The sequence below is a fragment of the Leuresthes tenuis genome, unplaced genomic scaffold, assembly GCF_036924035.1.
Source record: "Leuresthes tenuis unplaced genomic scaffold, fLeuTen1.0.hap1 SCAF_10, whole genome shotgun sequence".
Classification (NCBI taxonomy): domain Eukaryota; kingdom Metazoa; phylum Chordata; class Actinopteri; order Atheriniformes; family Atherinopsidae; genus Leuresthes; species Leuresthes tenuis.
Genome location: NW_027325364.1, coordinates 21374119 through 21393950, shown reverse-complemented (window position 1 = coordinate 21393950; position 19832 = coordinate 21374119). Strand labels below are relative to the sequence as shown.

Genomic DNA, 19832 nt, shown 5'->3' with positions numbered 1-19832 from the left:
GATGTTTTCAACTGGTTTTGAAACATTTGGATCAGAATCAATGATATATTAAACTAAATCGCACTCTGGCGGCAGATGACAGTCCATGCACTTTAACAATGTGGATCGACGATTTCTCGATTTCAGGTCAACTCGACGATTTCTGAGATCGACGGCGAGGGTCTGAATTTTGACAGTTCACTGCTTAGCAATGGCTGGAGTCCAGTCTACACAATCAGTCCAGGAGCCTCAAGTTGATATTTCCAAAACCAGTTACGTGCCAGCTGAAGGATATGACAAAAAGTGTATTTTCTGCAAGATCGTGAACAATGAAATGGGCACAGAGCTTCTTCACAGCGTGAGGATACGTGGTCGTTGAGTCATGTTGAGAGCCTAGCGAGCTAGCTAGCGTTAGCCTGTGTCTTTGCTGTAAACATGTCAGAAACAAAGTAATTAGCGCTGTAACACTTGGTTTGTGAGGCTGTAGCTAATGTTTCATCTTACCTTTGACATGCAAAACAGTAACCCTCACCTTGGGTCTCGTGCTAAAGTGTAATGTAAGGTGGGTCATAAAAAGGGAGAAATATTTAGTCACCCTCAGTGTAGACACATGGTAACGTTAGGGCAGCTATCACACACAAAAATAACAGATTTATTTTATTATTTATTTAAAAAATTTTTTTTTCTTCTTGCTGTTGTAGGGTGAAGAGATCTCATGTTTCAGAGATATTAAACCAGGAGCTCCGCATCATTACCTTGTTGTCCCAACAAAGCATGTCGGGAACTGTAAATCACTCAGGAAAGATCACGTGCCCCTGGGTAACGTTACATATCGTTACAAAGCATTGTTAACCAATGTTGTTTTGAATTAAATATTTTGCCACTGATGAAAGGCCAGTGAAAAATTAGGAATGTGTTTAATAGCAGATGTTTAAAACTTATCAAATACTTTTGTTGTCTTGTATAGTGAAGCGGATGGTCGACTTAGGGAAGGAGATCCTGCAAAGAAACAATGTAACAGATCTCGCTGATGTCAGGTGGGCTACATTTAGCAGTCAGTTGCGCTGCATTGTGACTGCAGACACCCTGAAACACTTTCAACCTTTAATACTGGAACTGTGATGACATGAGTTTGCATCGATTATGCAAAAATGAGCATCTGTTACTTAAACGTAACCCCATTTATTTGTCTGCAGGTTTGGTTTCCATTGGCCCCCATTTTGTTCTGTCGCACACCTACACCTTCATGTTCTAGCACCTGCCAGTCAAATGGGCCTCATGTCCCGCCTCTTCTACAGACTCAACTCCTATTGGTTTGTCACTGTAAGCTTTTTGCTCCATTATTAAAAGTATCACTTTATGTCATTGTAAGATTCCTAAAGATAAAGAAATGACCTTTCATTGCCATGTTCGCACACCTTTCATCTGACTTGTTTGCAGAATCATACACAGATTCACAGGAAACTTGCCACACCAAATAGAATTTTTTTTCTCATACAAGGTTCTCGTAAAATGTTTCTCGGAGGAGCTGTGGTTTAAGATGTTGTAGGACTGTGTAGAATCTCATAGAAATAACCATTTTTGCGTTTTGGGGGGTGTTCAGTTGATTGGTATCTGTTGTATATGCTGCTAGCTGTCACTATTGTCTACACACTGGACTTATAAAGTAAAAAAGATATACAGAACTGTCCATCTGATTACTCTTCTGTTTGAATTTCTTAATGTTTTACAGGCAGACCAGCTGATTGAGGCTCTAAACTCTAAAGAAGACACAAACTGATCAAATGAAGCCAGTGATCCATTTCTCAAATCACTTAACTCTGATGAGGTACCTACAAATCCTGCAGATGCCTTTTTGGGTAATACAGATGTTACTTCTCTGTTTGTTTAGCATGTGGCAGTATTTCAAACAATTGACATACCTATAAGAAGTGGCTACTTGATTTTTAGTTTTTATATGGGAACATTTGGGACTTGAACTTAAGCAAAAGTTTTATTGAGCCAAATTATTGTATTTTTTTTACCTCTTTAGACTACCTACATAAAATTTTACAGAAAAAGTAAATTGAATCTCCATGAACCTGCCATTAAAATATATAGAGATCTTCACGGACCAAGGAGCATTGAAACAGAGTGGTTTCAAACCCAGAGACACAGATGCGACTCATCTCCCATCCTGCTTGATAGGAAAGGATTTGTAGAGCTTGTTTTCTGCATGTGAAAACAGAGAGATTTAGTTTGTATGATTAAAACTTGAATTGATCAATTTTCAGTGGATACATTGAATGTTTTAGCTGTGTTAATTTTTGCAGCCTGGCTGACATGGATCAAAGTATGAAGCACTATCTACACTGACTACTGTGTTTGCCTTTAAAGTGGATTCCTCAGGCTAATCCCCTGGAACTGAAAGTAAAGAACAGTACAATATGAACTTGAGAAGCACTGAACATAGAGTGGTGCTTTTTATCAGTGTGGATCTGATATTTGATTTGTTGTTTGGTGCAAATGTCATTTGCAGTATGATTTGACTAAATAGTGCTCATAGACTGTGTATAAAAAGATGGATTTGGGCATTGTGATGTCACTCATTGATTGTAGCGCTACTATTCTCAAACCTTTAGGGTTCTTATGTCTTTTAAAGCAGACGTGATGAGCGAGCAAAGGACTGAGAACCCATAGTGACCTTGCACACCTGTACATTACTGTTTTATTGACTATTTTACTCTGATAGGGACCATATTTACAAAATTAGTGAGTAAGATGACCCAAAAGTATTGGTTACAGTCATAATAAGAGCTGGTCTAATTATATGGAAATCTCTTCCATTTAACACTTAGTCACTGGAGGGACTATCCTTTGTGAAAGAAAAGGAGACCATTCCACCCCACAATTCCTTGTGGCCACAACATTCAAAACTATGCTTAATAGTTCATTTTTTTACCAACTGGGATGCATGTAAATAAATATGAGGAGAGGAGTTGGTGTAACTTTTTCTTTCCCCTTTCTGAGTTACAATCCATAATAATGACGCAACATTTTCCATATTTGTCTCAACATGCCAACATAATATCTCAAATTTAGCCTCAGAGAAAAAGTACTATGAGAACATGTTAGATGAAGTACCTGAAGGGCTATTTGTGGAAATATGGTTATTTATGTTGTTTCTCTACTCCAGACCCCCATGACAGCTTAGTGTAACAGCAAACTCTTGTTGAGCAGGATTTCTGCTACCATTTGAGTTTCTCCCAACTTGGTCAAGAAAAGATGCATTTAAAAAAGAATAATTATTTTTATCCTCTTACCAATCCCTGCTGACCATGAGACAGAATGCAGCTGAAGGCGGTCACACATTTGTTTCTGCACGTCCATCTTTTATACACAGTTTATGGTATTGCCATGCTGTATTATTGTATATGAACTTATTGTAAAACTAAACACACTCTGTATTATGTAAAAGGTATGCACTTTAAGCATTTCTCTAATATGAAAATAAATAATATGGCATCTCATTGCTTTTTGGTGCCTTTGTATTATCTGCTCTAAGCATTGACGCCCACATTCTCAATTTCGTTCCGTTAAGCAGTGCTTACAGCACCTGAAGTCACTCTATAAGCACTGAGGATATTGTTTATTTTCTTCATTTTAATACCATAGGGTGCAAATGTTAATCAATTTATTTACCATCATGTTTAAGAAAAACAGTTCGTTTTTGGGGCCCATTCACTTAAAAAGTAGCAAGAATCATGGTATGCATCTTTTTATTAATCCACTTCCATTTTGCTACTCTATTAAAACAGTATTTTTAGTTTATTACATGTCTGCCTCAGTGTGGTTCAACTATACAGAAACTCAAACTGTCACGAATGCCTAATTCCAAAGCACGCTTGTAATAAATACATGCTCCGAAGCACCAAGCCGAGTCGGCTCAAGTTCATCCTATAGCACCATATTGTCTGTCACAGGCAGCCTCGTGTTCTCTTCCTCGTTTGTTCAGCCTCATTAAGCCCTCTGACCTTATTTCAGCTGCTCACTCCTCCACTTTCACCATATTAAAAAAGCTGGAGGAAGAGATGCAGTAAAAGTAGTTTTGGGGTCTTTGTAGTGATTGTTACTTAGACCTGGTGTAACAGAGCAATCTATGTAAGAAAAAAAAAAAGAAGACTATTCTTTCATTGAGCAAATCTAGTTAAACATTTGGTGCAGTCCTCGTGCTGTTTGTCTATTACAAAGAATGCTCCTGTGAGGTGGCCGTGCACTTGTATGTGGCATGCAACATAAATCAAGGCAACAACTCTAATCCAAGGATCTGGTCACAGCAGCAAAGTGATAACTACATGATCATCCTTCCCCTGCCACAGCATCTCCCCCTCAAAGTCAACCAGCCTCTGCTTCCTGGCCCGTAAAAGAATTCCCACCAGTTTATTAGAGATAGTCACGTAGTGCTCAAACAGCTTCCCAAATTCTACAGTGATCACTTTCCCATCGCTGCCACCTCCATCTTTGTCTTTCAGCTCTCCAATGTTCCTTATCACCTCGCACAGCTCCTGAACTTCTCTGCTGATGTGTGTGTGAGCATCCTTCCCACGTTGCTCTGTCAGGGACCCCTGCGCGGGTCTTCCGTAATCATCCCGTCCCCTCTGAGGTACCGCTACACTCGGCCTGGTGTCGTTACTGAAGGGGTTGTGCTTCTGGTACTGCTGGTGCTCACTGGACCACTTCTGCCAGTTCTCTTTCAGGCCTTTCACAGAAACAATGCACACTGCAGTGTCATCGTTACATCGAGCTGTAGAGTGGACATCACCCTCAGTTTCAATGGTGGTTGTGCTCTGGCTGTTGGTCCCCATCACTGACTCAGTTAATTTCTGTGTACAAGAATATACTTTACTTTAAACTATTTCAAAGTTTTTTTTGTTGTTGTAATTATTCATAATTAAAAATCTAAAACGTTTGATATCCTTATGATTTTCCAACAGATGCAGCAGAGTAAGTACATATGAATGTGTGGTTACATATAACTGAGATTTAATGATGATTAGCAGTGACAGTCACAATCCAACCAGCAAATACAACTGAGATTTCATCAAAACGGACGAAAAAACAATATTAGTTAAGTATCAAACCATATATTAAAATATAAAGGTGTGAATCCTGCTTTCTGAAGTAACCTTGAACTTCACACAACAATTCATAGATCTGGAGAACATAATCCATCTTACTTGCGACCGATTCGATCTTCACCAGCAGTAAAGCTCCATTGCAATCAAAGTGCAACAATCCCTGGTTACACTGTAACTATCTAATATAATTTAGCCACACTCCAGCTTTGCTGACAGTAGCAGGAGGGAGTGCGGATGCCGATCGGTCATCAGGCTAAATTACTCTGATGGACATTTGTCTTAGCCAGTGACATGAAGAACACGACCTGGACAGCCAATCACCGATTAGCGGGGCGGGGATTTAAGGTGCCTAGATGGTGTCTCTGAGATAAAGCAGATTATGCTACCTTTTAGAGAGGAGAGTTTATCCAGGCACGCATGTCTAAGATACAACACTAATGATGACAAGACGTTACAGGCTTTTATCTAAAGTTTTACTGAAAATTGATTCGAGTAAAAAGAAGCCAACAGGAATAATGTTATCAATAACGTGACAACAGAGAATTATGATATTTAAAATTTAGCCAAATTAACAAATGTTTCATAACGTGGGCATAACACAGACATGTTTTACAAATATATGTTAGGTGGGGTTTAACAGTGAAATGAAAGCGATACCAATTTTTTCTGCCATTAGTGGGAACGTCGTCACCAGGTGGAACTCTGCTACACGGCCAGGTTTTGAGCCGGACGAATTATGTATGCGCAACAGAAATGGCCACCTCTAACAGCAGATCATGCCTCCAATATTTATTACATCTTGCTCAAGACAATCTGGATTTCAGATTCCCGGTAATGATGAAATTCTCTCCATGTCTGTCTGGCTCTTTGTGTAAATGTTAAACCTCTTCGGAGTCGGCCTCCTCTCTCTGTTAGTGTAAGCTTCTTCCTCATTCAAACTGTAGAAATCATAAGCCTTTTTCTATTTGTGGAGGTGTATGATTGCATTAAGGTTTTGTTTTAAGGTCAGAATATTTTTTCACGTGATAATAACACGATTACACGTTTCTCCATCACACGAGCATGATTTCTATCACCGTTCTTATCCGTAAGTCTCACTATTTGGAAAAAGACCAATGTGCATGTTTATGATCGGTTTTTAAAGTCAATGTAGTGCTCCCATGCAATGAACTATTCCTCCACAGCACTTTAAAGCTTTACACGTACAATACTGCACCTCTTCTGTAATCTTTGCTCAATCTGACTGTTTTATGTTCGACACTCTTTCCATGTGATGTCTCCCAACACAACTACAGTTTATCAGTATTAATCTCGTATGTGCTGATTCTTTCAGGAAATTAAGGCTCTGCTGGCTCTCAGAGCGAAACCATTCCATCCTTGTGAAAACTTCAAAGAACAGGTTCGGAAGTCAACACCTGCATTTATCGTTGTGTCCTTTTCTTTTTATTTTTCGTTTCCTAATACATTGTTCAGCAGCAGAAGGATGATTTTACCACCACTCGATCAGAATGTTTTTCATTTTGTTCCCTCTTCTTGTTTCCTTTTAGTCTCCTTTCTGGCGACTGGATGGTTTGTCCGAGGAGGATGTGCGCAGTGTTATGGCCAGATCTGTTTGTGCAAAGTAAGTGCTTTAACTTGGCTAGAATTAAATTGGTGGCCCAACATCTGTTGTAAACATAACATGCTGAAGCCTTGGTTATATGAAGTAGCTTCCGCTTGTGTTACGTTGTACCTCCAGGTCTGCTTTTGAACTGTGGGGCCATGGGCAAACACACAGTGAACTCAGAACATCCCTCTTGAGCTACCCACCGGAGAAAATGGTTTGTGCTGTTGTGTTGGACAGACAAATCCTTGCAATCTCATAAAAAGGTTCCATATGAAGCATAGAAAACACACACTGTATCTTGATATATGTTTAATTTCTTTCTGAACTATCATCCCACATCTCCCCAGAGGCCATTTGTGCAGAGAGAGTCTTCATACAGAATTAATGTCTACACTTTCAACAAAACTTTGATGTTTGCAGACAGAATCAAGAGGATTGATGTGAGTATTTAATGTTAGTTTAATCAACATTAAGTTGAGTGTCTTGTATCTTGTGTTGGTGTTTTAATGACAGCGCTCTATCTCCAGGATATGGAATATCTTCCCTTTGAGGGCACGGTGAGCCTGAAGAGTCCCCAGCACATCTTCTGCTTGTTGGAGGATTATGGCACAGACCCCAACAACATCCCAGAGCATCCCAACTACATCTACTTTGGCAGATGGGTGAGGCAACTTTGATTAAATTCATAAAGGGAGCGGGGGATCTGCAGCTAAACACCTGTTATATTTACACATCAGATAGCAGACGGTCAGCGGGAGCTGATTCGCTCTCACAGTGTGAAGAACAGGCACTTCATAGGAAACACCAGCATGGATGCCGGCCTCTCATTTATCATGGCTAACCAAGCTAAAGTCAAAGAAGACGACCTCGTGTTTGACCCCTTTGTTGGCACGGGTAAGCCCATGTTGCCACTGCTTATCAGACATAAATGCAGGTCTTGACAGTCACCCACTGTGTCAGTGAATGCTCCCTCTTCTTTTTCTCAAACTGTTTAAAGGGAGCCTGTTGGTAGCATGTTCTCATTTTGGAGCTTACGTATGTGGAACAGATATTGATTACAACACTATTCACGGCAAAGGTAGGTTTGTCTGCTACAGTTGCTTTGTCGTATGGCTGTGCTTTATTCCGTTTAACACAGATTTGAATGCAAGTGTGCAAATGCTGCATGTGCTCAATTTCTATGTAGACGAAAGCGGGAATGAGTTGATTTTACTACTGCCCCAATTTGCCAGCAGTACCTTTGTTTTGCAGGTCGGTCTAGCCGTAAAAACCAAAAATGGCGAGGACCTGATGAGAACATCAGAGCTAACCTTCGGCAGTACGGAACAGAGAAGATGTATGTGGATGTGATGTTGTCTGATGCATCCAAACCTGTGTGGAGGAACGCTCCTCTGTTTGATGCTATCATTACTGACCGTAGGTCCTGAGTTCATTCAAAACAAACCACCGAGTATGGAAACATGCTGAATGACGTACTTTCTTCTTTCTTTGTTATTTGACTGTAATTCAAGTTGGCACAAAGAACTAAATGGATGTAAAAAGAATGACAGACACACTGTAGCTGCAATTCACAGATGTGTCCTAATTGTTTTTTCTTTGTTTTTGATTCAAATATGGTGTTTTGTTGTTAGCTCCGTATGGTATCCGAGAGTCTACAAGAAGAACAGGTTCCCACAAGGACAATGCTAAACCCCCCGATGGCAGGTAAGTTAACCAGAAAATGCTGCATTATTGTCTTGAACATTGATTAACCTTTTACAGACATAAAACATAAAGAAAGCCTGGCATTTATCTATCACTATCTTCTCTTTAATGTAACTTGAAACGGTTCAATGCTTTTTAAAAAATGGACCACTTCAGAAAGTCTTTCTGCATTGAATTTTTTGCTACCATTGCTCTAATCTGAACCTTTGGTTCTTTCTTCTCATCTTTTGCCCAGCTATGTAGAGTCTCACGTACCCGTCTCACAGGCGTACCACCTGAGTGACATCTTCACCGATCTGTTAAACTTCTCTGCCCACCACCTGGTCACGGGCGGGAGGCTCGTCTATTGGCTGCCGATCTACAGACCAGAGTGAGTAAACACACTTGGTGTCATCAGCTTTTAATACCAAGCAGCCATAGGGCGGCCATTAAAGCCCTTTTCACATGAGACGTGTAGCATCAATGTCTTCATTAACCTGTTAAAGTGAAGGCATTCAGTCATTTACATATTGGTCAGTTTATCAATAGTGTTCATCACGACTTTATTCAGACATGGCTGTAAAAGTGACTGAATGTGTGTGTGCAGAATATTCACATATTGCATGGGACTGGACAACATAATGTATTATAAAATGGCCTTTACAGTGGAGGTGTAAATATCCATTGTCTACATATTCAAGCTTATTGAATGTTCATACTTGTGAGGGTTTGATTGCGCTAGTATCAACTTGTTGCAAACATTTCACCAAAGGAAAATGCTTCCACATTGTCTCTGGTGTTAAAAGAAGCTGCACCACATAAAGCTCCTTCCAGAGTTACAGCTTTTATTTGGCCAGAAGAATTCATATCTAGCTAACAAACACGCAGCATTGTGCTACAATTTCAAAGGATGGGATCAGTTGAAATATTGATATATGGCTGGACAGAGCAGGCCAGATGGTCAGGTACTGTGTAAAAAAACAACTTGGTGTGCAGTTTTTTTTATGTTGCATGCATTTTCTCACTTAAATATAGCTCTAAACTATTATTTCCTCTGGATGCAATGTATTGAAAGAGAATTGCTCAGTACAAATGGCGACATGAAGTATAATAGCCACATCATTAACGGTTAAAACAACTACAAGTCGACATGGAAACTTGACCCCTAAGGATGCCCATTCTCTGGAAAAGCAGTTTACAAACACAATAGTAACATTTTGCATCGTTAAACATAAAAAGATAAACTTCGCACCTTACCTGCTGACTGAGCATTGACAATTTGGCCTATCAAATGCATGCTGGGATACATATTAATTACACTACTTAACTCCTGTAAGGAACATCCACATTTGGAGAAAGCTACTGATTAAATGGAAACTAGTGGTACCACATGAGTGGTAAAATTTCCACTGAAATTTTGCCTTAGCGGCATGAATGTCACATCCATGTGCTGTGTGAATTATGGTGTGTTTCATGCCAGTACAAGCGCTATCGGTTACAGCCAAAAGTTTCAGTGGACAACTCAACAGTTTAATATGGAAACAAGAAAGACGAGCCAACCTGCGAAAAAACCCCCAAAAAACTGGAAACTTTTAGGTGAGGAGAAAAAAAAGACGATTTCAGTAAAGATAAGGGATCATCGCCCACTTTGCAGATAAGATGGATAATTCTACCTGTCCTTGAAGATCCAACAAACAAGGGACTACTTAAAGATTCAAAGAATACTTCATCTCACCCCACGTCAATGGGTGAAGTAAAAGTTGAACTCTTAACTTATTTGCTCAGTGATACAGAACACATGCATGTTGACTGATGGCAGTGTTTTTCTCTTTTCAGCCCTTGATCACATGTTGGCCTCCTTAAAGGGGCTCTCCGTTGCATTGCTGTGTGATGACACTGCTTTCAAAGTCATGTGCCTATTAAAGTATAACCCCAGTTCCCAAAAAAGTTTGTATACTGTGCAAAATGTAAGTAAAAACAGAATGCAGAGTTTTATTCACAAAAAGGACAACATATCAAATGTTTTTTTTACTGTTGTAAGAAAAAAATGAGCCCATATGGAATTTGTTGGTTGCTACAGGGCTCAAAATAGTTGGGACAGGGCCACGTTTTTCTTACTACGTGGCATCCTCACTTTTAACAGCATTCTGTGAACTATAGGAGAAGAATGCCGTCCCATTCCTGCCTGATATGGGATTCTAGCTGCTCAAAAGTCCTGGGTTAAATGTTTTCAGTTGCAAGGTCTGGTCTGCAGGCAGGCCATTTCAGCACCTAGACTCTTCTTCTGTGAAGCCATGCCATATTGTGAGAGATGCTGGGTTTTTAGATGAGCGCAGAGAACAAGCCAGATGGTCCCTCTCTCTTTTAGTCTGAGGGACGCAGTGTCCACGATTTGGATCCTGTTCACATACGGCTTCTTCTTTGTATGATAGAGCTTTAAACTGCATTTGTGGGTGCCACGTGAACTGTGTTCACAGACAGTGATTCCTGGAAGTATTTCTGAGCTCACGCAGTGATTTCCATGACAGAATCAGGCCTGTTTTATTGCAGGGTCGTCTGAGAGCCTGAAGATTACAGGCATCCGGAATTTCACCCGTGTCTCCAGGTCTTTCGAATCAATTGATGATATTATGTACTGCGGATGACAGAATATTCTACATTTGCTCCCTTTCCAACCTTTTTTAGCTGTGTTGCTGCCATCAAATTCAAGATAAGGCAGCGTTTTTCATGAAATTGTAAAAGATCTCACTTTCAACATTTGATATGTTTTCTGTTTTCTGTTGTGAATGAAAATTTTGTGGTTTAAGAGTTTTGCAAATCATTGCATTTGGATTTTATTTACACTTTGCACAGCTTTCTTTTTTGGAATTGGGTTTGAAACATGCCACCTTGGTAAAGCATGCTGGTTTCTATGGCTGTCATGTGAACTCAGATTCAAAAACATTCACATTTTGAAACAAAATTGGAACGTAACTAATCTTCAGAAGCTGAGAAAAAGAGCAGTTTTGCATTTAATGCTGCTTTCTTTTCAAATAATAATAGTACCAGTAGGGGGCAGGCTCCCATCATGAACCAGAGCTGCATCGCGCTTGCTTCTTTTGGGCACTGCAAACATCATTTCAGTTTTATTGTTTACTACTAAATAATATATATAATATATATTATAATGTTAATTTTTTTTTAATTCAAATGACTGGCTGTAATTAAACAATCAAAACGATTTATATATGTAAAACCTCACTCAAGCATATGACCAGGCAAAAAGACTTTCCACCACTCTTTTATGCTTTGATACTATATTTCCCAGCATTTCCATTCAGCACTGTTCCATTCCTGCTCCAATAAGCACTTTCCACTGTGTGTCATGTATATGAATGACAGTGTTCAAACAGAACAGTGTACAGGTGTGCTGAGGTAAACCACATCTGACAGTACTGAGCTGCTTCTTAGGCATGACTCCGCTGAAACAGTGTTTTATATTGCTAAGTGTTTCATGCACTAGCAGAAAGTGAATAGATGCAGGTGTGCAACTGTAAAGCTACGAACAGACTGCCACATCAACCAATGTAAGGGCAAGAAAAACCCCACAGGGCCTTCCTCATCACTGATTACAAGACTGTGAGGGAGATGAGATCATCATGCATCCTGTAGATTTTGGTGCTTGTGTGTGAGAGACGAGAATAATGTCTACAAACACAATGAGTGTCTCACTTTGCTTCTCTGTACGTATCAATACATACGCAAGCATGTGTGTGGTCTTGCGAATGACCATAAGTTTGTGTCATCATTTTCAAACGTTTGTCTTTGCTACTCATCTCATCTGCGCTCGACACCGTGCCTGTCAGAGCGCTGTGCCAAAATAAACATCTGAGGCCCGCCAGGCGAGTCAGATATATGAATTATCTGCCTTTATGGTCCACAGGCTGACCTGTGTGCGTGTGTGTTTGTGTGTGTTTGTAAGCCCAGACGTGGCCTGTCTCCTGAGCCTAATCTGGGGCTCTACAGGGGAGCTATCATCTTTCTGTTGCCCCCCCACCTGTGTGAGTGTGTATCTGTGGCTGTAATAGAACAGTAGAGACTGTGTGTGTCTGCATGCTTCAGAAGGATATACATATATATATATATATATATATATATATATATTTAAAAAAATAATAAAGCTTTGCTTTGGATCCCTGTGACCAGGATCCCATGCTGACATGAAGCCCCATTTTACTGTATAAAGAGCAATCTGGTCGAGTTGAATGGGGATAGACTTGCAACTACTGTCGTAGTATACAGGCAACATAAAGTCCTGTCAGCAAAAGGAAAATGAAGGAGGAGAAAGAATCAAGACAGCCATAAATTCTCCTAATTACAACATAAACAAGTGAAGCAACGATGTGACATGGTTACATTGTCAGCAGTAAAGCAATACTGTTGTGGAGTTAATTATTTGTCATTTTTTACGGTTATTATTTTTTCTCAAGTAACAGTTTCTGGACATGTGCAGTGATTTACCAAAATGTTAGTGACAGTGGCATAGATCAAAACTAAGGCATTCCGCTGCACTGCCTCTGTGGTAAATCTCTCCTTTAGGGAAAAAAAGATGGATAGATGGTAAACTTTCTGATCTTCTGTTGCTGTCAAGCTACTTTATTTTTTTTACGAAGGACTCCTGTGGTCCTTATTTATGTAGGAAAAATAAAGCCAAAATGGAGAAGCAGTTTATGAAAATTCTGGAAAAAAACTGGAATCAAGAGGGTAAGTAGCAGCCAGGAGCTGCTAACCAAGTGCAAGTCAACGACAGGGTCAGACCACAAGAGCTGTATCTCAGACACTACAGGCTAACTGAGTAGCATGTTAAACATTTTTTAAAAAGCTTCAAATTGGAGAAAGAATGAACAAGCATGGCTTGTTTAGAAGGATTGCAGGAAAAAGCCTCTTCTCTTGAACGAGAACACGGCAGCACAGCTTGGGTTTGCAAAGTTGCGTCAGAACAAACCACAAGACTTCTGGTACAGTGTTCTTTGGACTGAGATGTTTGGTCATGTTGGGTGAAAACCAGACACAACATTTTAGGACACCTCATAGCAAATGTCAGGCACGGTGCTGCTGCTGATTTGAGCTTGTTTTGCAGCCACAGACCCAAGACACCTTGCAGTCATTGAGTCGACTATGAATTTCTCTGTGGACCAAAGTATTCTCGAATTAAATGTGAGGCCAGCTGTCACACAGTTAAAACTTGGCTGAAAACTCTAATGATAACTTAGTAGAACTGTTTGACTCTTCTCCTGAAAGCGAATACTTATCTTTCTTAGCCTGAGGCCTGAAATCACCTTATTACAATCTGAAATATGAATGATTTGCTTTTTGTTTTCTCTTAAAGGAAGTGTACAACATTTCAAACTTCCCAAAATGCTTTCATAGATGTCTGTACGTTCACATTCACACTCACCTTATAAACTGCTTTAAAAGTAGGGTAATTAAAATCACTGGATGATCAAAATCCTTTTTATTATATTATTTAAAGTGTGCAGTAAAAAAAAACGAGCTTAGACATTTACAGCAGGCTAACCCCACTGACTGGTTTTAAATACTTCCCTGTTTGTTCTTTAGTTGGTACAAAGCGCAACGAACAGCCAGCAGTCCATCTGACAGAAGAAGCCTGAAACTTTCTCTCTGCAGCACGTTCATATGATATAAAACTCAGCTCAGATCCAGATCACTGTGCTTTAATGTCAGGGTAACGACACTGATCAGATTCATTTACACTTCCACACTTCTTTTTCTATTTTGTCATCTTCTCTTTCTGTTCTGGCTGCAGCAGCTGTGTTGCGTTTCAGCCTGCTAGAAATATATAATTGTGATTGGTTGTCTGGTGCTAATTCTGCCTGTTTTACACGAACGTGCAGATATTCAGAGTAGAAAAACCTGGGTTGACTTACCGAGTTGATAGCCTGTGACGTAATACAGCTTAGAGAGATCTCAGTTGTTAGGGTTAGTTGTGCCAGATCGGCCAAAGAAATCCCAGATATGTTGAACCTGCCTCAGGACACAGGCACCTGGAAAGGACCTGAAGAATGTTTTTCAAATCATTTCCTGATATGTAAAACCTTAGAATTTAAAGAGGGAGTGCTTTCTTTTCCCCATGACTGTGTATTTACATAAGGACAGTTGGGGTTATTGAATTTAATTTCTGAGAATGATGGCAAAAAAAGAACATGGGGGGTGTGGAGAAGTTTGAAGTGACTGCAAACAAAACCCACTCGTTGTGTCAAGCTGTCCATTATGAGACTGACAGCTGTACGTATTCAATGTTTAACCAGATGGTGGTTATTTAAAGAAAAAGATCCTCATATTTGTAGATTCAACCTCCTAATTTTGAATTTCTGCATGGGCAAGAGTAAAATGTTTATCCTCACAGTTGAAAACAATCCATTTAATTTAGTGTGAAAGAAAAAGAGCTTGTGAGCAGCTCCATTTTTTTTTTTTTTTTAGAATGTGTCTCTTACAGATGCTAAGGTTCACATTGAGATAGTGAAAACCAATCCTTGTCTCCACTCAACCTTCTGCTCCCCAGTAACTTTTTCTGATTGGCAAGAGAGAATTATCGCTTGGCTACATCACCGCTAGTCACCATAGCGACCAAATATCCCGTCACCACCGAGGCCCACATGTGGCCAAGGCAACCAGACAAACAGTGTTGTAGAAATCTGCCTGTGAGTCTGGACTGTTGCTCCTCTGACTGTGGTTTGGAGAAAGTGCTACTGACACAAATATGCAAACACATACATCACCGGCTGTTAATAGGCCTTAACCTGGCTTGTCTCGTGACGACAGAGCCAGCAGTCAACCTGTCAGCTCACATTCACTTTTTCCACCTTCTTCTTTGTACAAAAGGAGCTACCTAAGCCTTACGAGCCATGGTTTGACTGCACTGCAAGAAAGTTTAGTGTTTATTTAAGAAACGCAGAGAACAGAAAGACATTAGAGTTGGCTGCAAAGAGAGCTGGCAAAGTTAGATTGTTATTTTGACAGAATTAGTCTGTGTCTGTATCCTGGCAGCCTTTTAATGGCCCCCAGATGAAATCTGGAGTGTATTGCTGTCACAAACTGACTTTTACATTTGTTTTTTTACTCAGAATGTTGTATGCTGAGATGAGGGGAATTGATCTACTCTCTGCTGTTTTCCTTTTGGAGTCTGATCAACAACTGGATGTGTGTGCGTGTGTGTGTGTGTGTGTGGGGCCTGTTCCCAGGTACTGTGAGGAGATGGTTCCTCTTCATCCATGTCTCCAGCTCATCAGCAACTGCGAGCAGACGCTGTCCAGCCACACCTCACGTCGCTTAATCACCATGGAGAAAATCAAAGAGCCAGAGGTGTGTTTGTATGATACTATCTGGTTGTTTTGTAGGAGGAAGTTTATCAGCTAAAAACGGCAACAAAAAAGAAGAAGAAGAAGAAGAAAAATGATTGTTTATAATGCTTAATATGTAAAACATTTCTCAGACTTTTTTTGCAGAATAATCTGTGACATGCTTTGAATGATGAGATTAGTACACAAATGTGCTTTATTTCCATTGTGTGTTATTCCATGGTTTGGTTACTTTGTCTTTCCTGAACGTTGTTTTTCCTTTGGGCTCGTCATTCATCTGGTTACTGTGCGGAAGTATTTTAAAGCACACATTTCCTCTGATGTTTATTCCCGTAGTTAGCCATGTAATCAAGTTTTCATCGTCTTTTGATAGGAAACACATCTATATTATTGTTTTAAATTGTATTGCGGTTCAAAGATACCACATGCCTGCACAGTACCAACTCGTGTGCTATAGAACGTTAGATGTGTTTCTGTGCGTGAGCATGAACAGCATCACAAGCGAATGTATGTAAAACACGCCTGCGCCTGCCTGCCTGTTCTTCAATGCATTCATCTTCAACTTCACAGTAATGTTCTGTAGAAGCAACGGTGTATGTATGTATGTATGTATGTATGTATGTATGTATGTGTGAATGTTTTTACATGTCTCCCCACTGGAAGTGTTGGTATCTGTCTGTCTGTATGGCTTAAATTCTCGCCATCTGGCTGTGATTGGCCCATTTCTTTCATACTGGAACTGTAAATGGCTTAATCACACATCATAAGGAAAACTATCCATCTTTCGATCTGACATCCATTTCACTTCAAAACCCCAAATTGCTCCCATGAAGTGCCTTGTATGACTTGCCCACTCGCACACACACACACACACACACACACACACACACACACACACACACACACACACACACACACACACACACACACACACACACACACACACACACACACACACACACACACAGTTGTGTGATCTTATCTGATTGGTATCTATCTCAGGATGCAGTTTTCCTTTCCAAATAGGCTAAACTGTGCACCTATCTGCACTCTTTAATGAGGTTTCACAGCTTGATGTTTTTTTTTTTTTTTTTTACAAATATCCTGGTATGACTTTGATGTGAGTGTGTCTACGCTGTTTCTGTATTTTGACAGCGATGGAATTGGTCTCATTGCTATAAATGTTTGCTTTTTAACAAGAACCAAATAATCTGTTGACGAAATTAGTGATAATAGCCGCTATTTTCATTTGTCAGTTTTGTTGCCACGTTCCTTCCTCCATTTCCAAGTAGACCTATTATCCCTTTTTGGTTTTGCACTTCTTTTCAGCGTGTCATATAGACTTGCTGTCCTTTCATAAGGTCGGCAAAGTCACGTGTTCTTCTCTACTACTGGAAACACCGCTTCTGCTCAGCCCTAAATGCCATGTTGGCAGCCCTAAAATGATTCCACGTTATTAGTAAAACGAGTAACACAAATTTGTTATTTTGACCAAGATTTGTTTTTGTGTGCTTCTAAACAGAGAATGAGCAGCTGCTTTGCTGCGGGCCATTTTATTTTTGTGGCTAGGGTCGCTGAGCGTATACAAGAGTCCACAAGGGTGTTCATGATGAAAATATCATGTCAGAGGGTGTACCTACCAGTTGTTGACATTATACTCTAGTTGCCAATAAACTGCGCATCTATGAAACATATGTGACTACAGTCTACAATATAGGGAAAAATGATTGTTTAAAAATAATGTTGTTATCTGCTGAAACAGCTTTGTAAATTGAAAATAAGATTTGCTCTTTAATTGAGGGTCATGATGAGGTTTTTCTCTTAGAATGATCATGGAAAATGTTTCCAGGTTGCTTGGCAGCATCGGCAAGCAAAAGAGAGGTGGTGCAGACACTTTACAGGCCCAGCATGGGAGTCATCACTTCCAGCTCAACTCACCTCATTATTCCTCTTCCCATCGTCCCTCTTCCTCCCTTCATACTTCTGTTGATCAACGGCTACTTTACAGCCAAGACAAACAGTTTATTATGAAGAATTTCTAACAGTTGATACACATTATCAATAAAGCGAGTCATGGTCTTATAATGTAAACACGGAAAAAGTATGCAAACCTTGTGACGTTTGCATACTTCAGGTGGCAATCGTTCATGCTTCATTTACAGGAAAGAGCGCTTTTCTAAAATATCAATAGCCATCTGTATCGGAAACCAGTTTTTTTTATTTTATTGTATAATGATAATAATATGGCTTAATAGTGTGTCAGATTGTCTGTGAGGAAAGAAGGAAGCGCTCTCATTAATTTGGGTAAAACGTTACAGTACAGAAAGCTATAATTCTTTTATTTTCTGTAGGAATTGGACAGCCTGGCTCATCTATCAGACCCTCGCTTCAGCCCCTACCAGGGACACAACGCCTTCAGGGAAAAGTATTTCTGTGGACTAAACAAAAGGTGCATCAAAGAGGACTCGAAACCTGATAGCAGCAGAAAATGAACGCATCAGTTTTTTAAAAAAATCTCTTGTTTTTATTTCTTTGACAATAAATGGATTAAAAAACTGTCCTAGTGTGGCTTCATGATTGTTAGTCCCAAATAGATTTACACCTTATGATCAATGTCAGTACATGATAGTTTATTGATTTAGTGCTCTGTTTAACGTTGGGTCAAAAGACTAAAGTATGATGAAAGCTGAGATTAAAATGCTGAGATTTTTTGGAAACGTAAAAAAGCTTTTTGTACTTGATGTTATATATTTGGCTGTCTAAGGTCGATACAAACTAACAAAAAAAACTACAAAAAAATGTAATGCTGCACTGTGTTTGAGGCTGCCTAGATTTGAACATTTCTCAGTGAGTTGATCTTTATTTCCACTTCCGGTTCAATCATGCTGCAGTAGCCATACCTTGATTTTGGCAACTTGAGACTCTTGGTCTTTCTTTTTTGCTTTGCCTTTTCTGGGTAATTTTCTAGAAAATCTGACTTCTAAAAAGCATTTTTAATTGTTTTCCTGATTAGAAGTTGATCATTTTGATTTCCAGTCTGTCACGGAATGCACCGCCTTCAACATGGTTCTTGAATGGTGTATTCATCTGCCAGTACTGGACTTCAGCCTCCCCATCTGTGGGGCAGCCTTTTAAAAAAACATAATCAGAATGTTTTACAGTACAAATTACAGCCACTGTCCTGCTTTATTCTGATTGAGGGAGCATGTTTAGGTGAAAGAGTAAGACCTTCCTGTGTAGACAAGGGCCCAAATGAAAGGGTGTCCCCACCTCTCCACACCACTACAGTTAGTCACCAGCTTTCGTTGTTTTCTAACCACAGTTTACATGCAGCCAGGCTCATTATTCATCTCCAGAGAGAAACGTAGCAGGCCTTAAGGTACATTACCCTGTTGCTGTTAATCAGTTGGGCTGCCAGCACATGATACCCCTGCTCACCATCGTTTGCGGTGCCTGTTGTTTACAGTTCCCACCGTACCCTTTTATTATCCATCATCATCATACAAAATCAAATAATTCCATGAGACAAAGTCCTCACCTCTCTTCACTTACTACTTTTTGCACTTGGTATTTTCCTGCTCAGGAGGAGCCATGTTTGCCACAGCAGAAAAACTATGCGCCGTATATCGAAGATAGTAGTTTTAATGCATCTGCTTTGTGTTGCTGTGTTTGAGTAGAGCTGTGTGTGTTTGTGTTGCCACCATACAGTGACAAACCCTATTCTCAAGAGCACTCGGCCTCCAATGATGCAGACTATAATTAGGGAGATGGGTGTGTGTGTGGGAGGGGGGATCCTCTACACACCACGTAATGCTGTCCAGATTTTGAGGAAATTCTGCTTGTGAATGTGTTTATACTTGTGTGTACTTGTACTTGAGATCTGGTTTTGTTTTGTTTTGGATGCTAAGTGCAGCAAAGCAGTTTCCTGATGTCTCTCAGTGATAATAAAGTGGTTTGGGGGATAACTTGTAAATAATAGTCAGACTTCAACCATCGGTTTGCACGATAATTACAGAGATCGGCCCTTCTTTACTGTCTTTATTTCTTTATGCGTAATCTTATATCCTGCTTTGTGGGATTCATAACAGT

The 19832-nt window shown here is 39.9% G+C and overlaps 3 protein-coding genes across 4 annotated transcripts; 2 read left to right on the top strand and 1 right to left on the bottom strand.

Annotated features, from left to right (window-relative positions):
- Positions 1-140: 140 nt before the first annotated feature.
- On the top strand, positions 141-3484 carry hint3 (histidine triad nucleotide binding protein 3). 2 transcript variants are annotated; one of them, XM_072394702.1, is made up of 5 exons: positions 141-337; positions 681-798; positions 947-1016; positions 1176-1292; positions 1712-3484. In XM_072394702.1, exons 1-5 carry the CDS (start codon positions 191-193, stop codon positions 1722-1724), a joined length of 465 nt encoding a protein of 154 aa, XP_072250803.1. In that variant the 5' UTR covers positions 141-190; the 3' UTR covers positions 1725-3484. The 2 variants fall into 2 exon arrangements, with proteins under 2 accessions (XP_072250803.1, XP_072250802.1); XM_072394701.1 differs by having other exon boundaries at positions 1176-1302.
- Positions 3485-3697: 213 nt separating this feature from the next.
- On the bottom strand, positions 3698-5311 carry LOC140316747 (actin-binding Rho-activating protein). Its single transcript, XM_072394700.1, has 2 exons — positions 5196-5311; positions 3698-4841 (listed from the first exon to the last, which is right to left on the bottom strand). The coding sequence occupies exon 2, from the start codon at positions 4821-4823 to the stop codon at positions 4290-4292; it is 534 nt and encodes a 177-aa protein (XP_072250801.1). The 5' UTR covers positions 4824-4841; positions 5196-5311; the 3' UTR covers positions 3698-4289.
- Positions 5312-5799: 488 nt separating this feature from the next.
- Positions 5800-18238, top strand: trmt11 (tRNA methyltransferase 11 homolog). The gene is made up of 13 exons (XM_072394699.1): positions 5800-5927; positions 6430-6495; positions 6644-6717; positions 6835-6916; positions 7050-7142; positions 7230-7364; positions 7440-7596; positions 7700-7780; positions 7954-8118; positions 8334-8406; positions 8642-8776; positions 15627-15747; positions 18095-18238. Exons 1-13 carry the CDS (start codon positions 5850-5852, stop codon positions 18233-18235), a joined length of 1401 nt encoding a protein of 466 aa, XP_072250800.1. The 5' UTR covers positions 5800-5849; the 3' UTR covers positions 18236-18238.
- Positions 18239-19832: the final 1594 nt, after the last annotated feature.

Excerpts from the sequence above, each read along its gene's own strand:
- hint3 (XM_072394701.1), top strand. The coding sequence starts at position 191 with ATGGCTGGAGTCCAGTCTACACAATCAGTCCAGGAGCCTCAAGTTGAT. Across the intron at positions 799-946 it reads GAAAGATCACGTGCCCCTGG|TGAAGCGGATGGTCGACTTA; the intron begins GTAACGTTACAT and ends TGTCTTGTATAG. Across the intron at positions 1,303-1,711 it reads ACTCCTATTGGTTTGTCACT|GCAGACCAGCTGATTGAGGC; the intron begins GTAAGCTTTTTG and ends AATGTTTTACAG.
- LOC140316747 (XM_072394700.1), bottom strand. The coding sequence starts at position 4,823 with ATGGGGACCAACAGCCAGAGCACAACCACCATTGAAACTGAGGGTGAT.
- trmt11 (XM_072394699.1), top strand. The coding sequence starts at position 5,850 with ATGGCCACCTCTAACAGCAGATCATGCCTCCAATATTTATTACATCTT. Across the intron at positions 6,917-7,049 it reads GCTACCCACCGGAGAAAATG|AGGCCATTTGTGCAGAGAGA; the intron begins GTTTGTGCTGTT and ends ACATCTCCCCAG. Across the intron at positions 7,597-7,699 it reads TGACCCCTTTGTTGGCACGG|GGAGCCTGTTGGTAGCATGT; the intron begins GTAAGCCCATGT and ends AACTGTTTAAAG.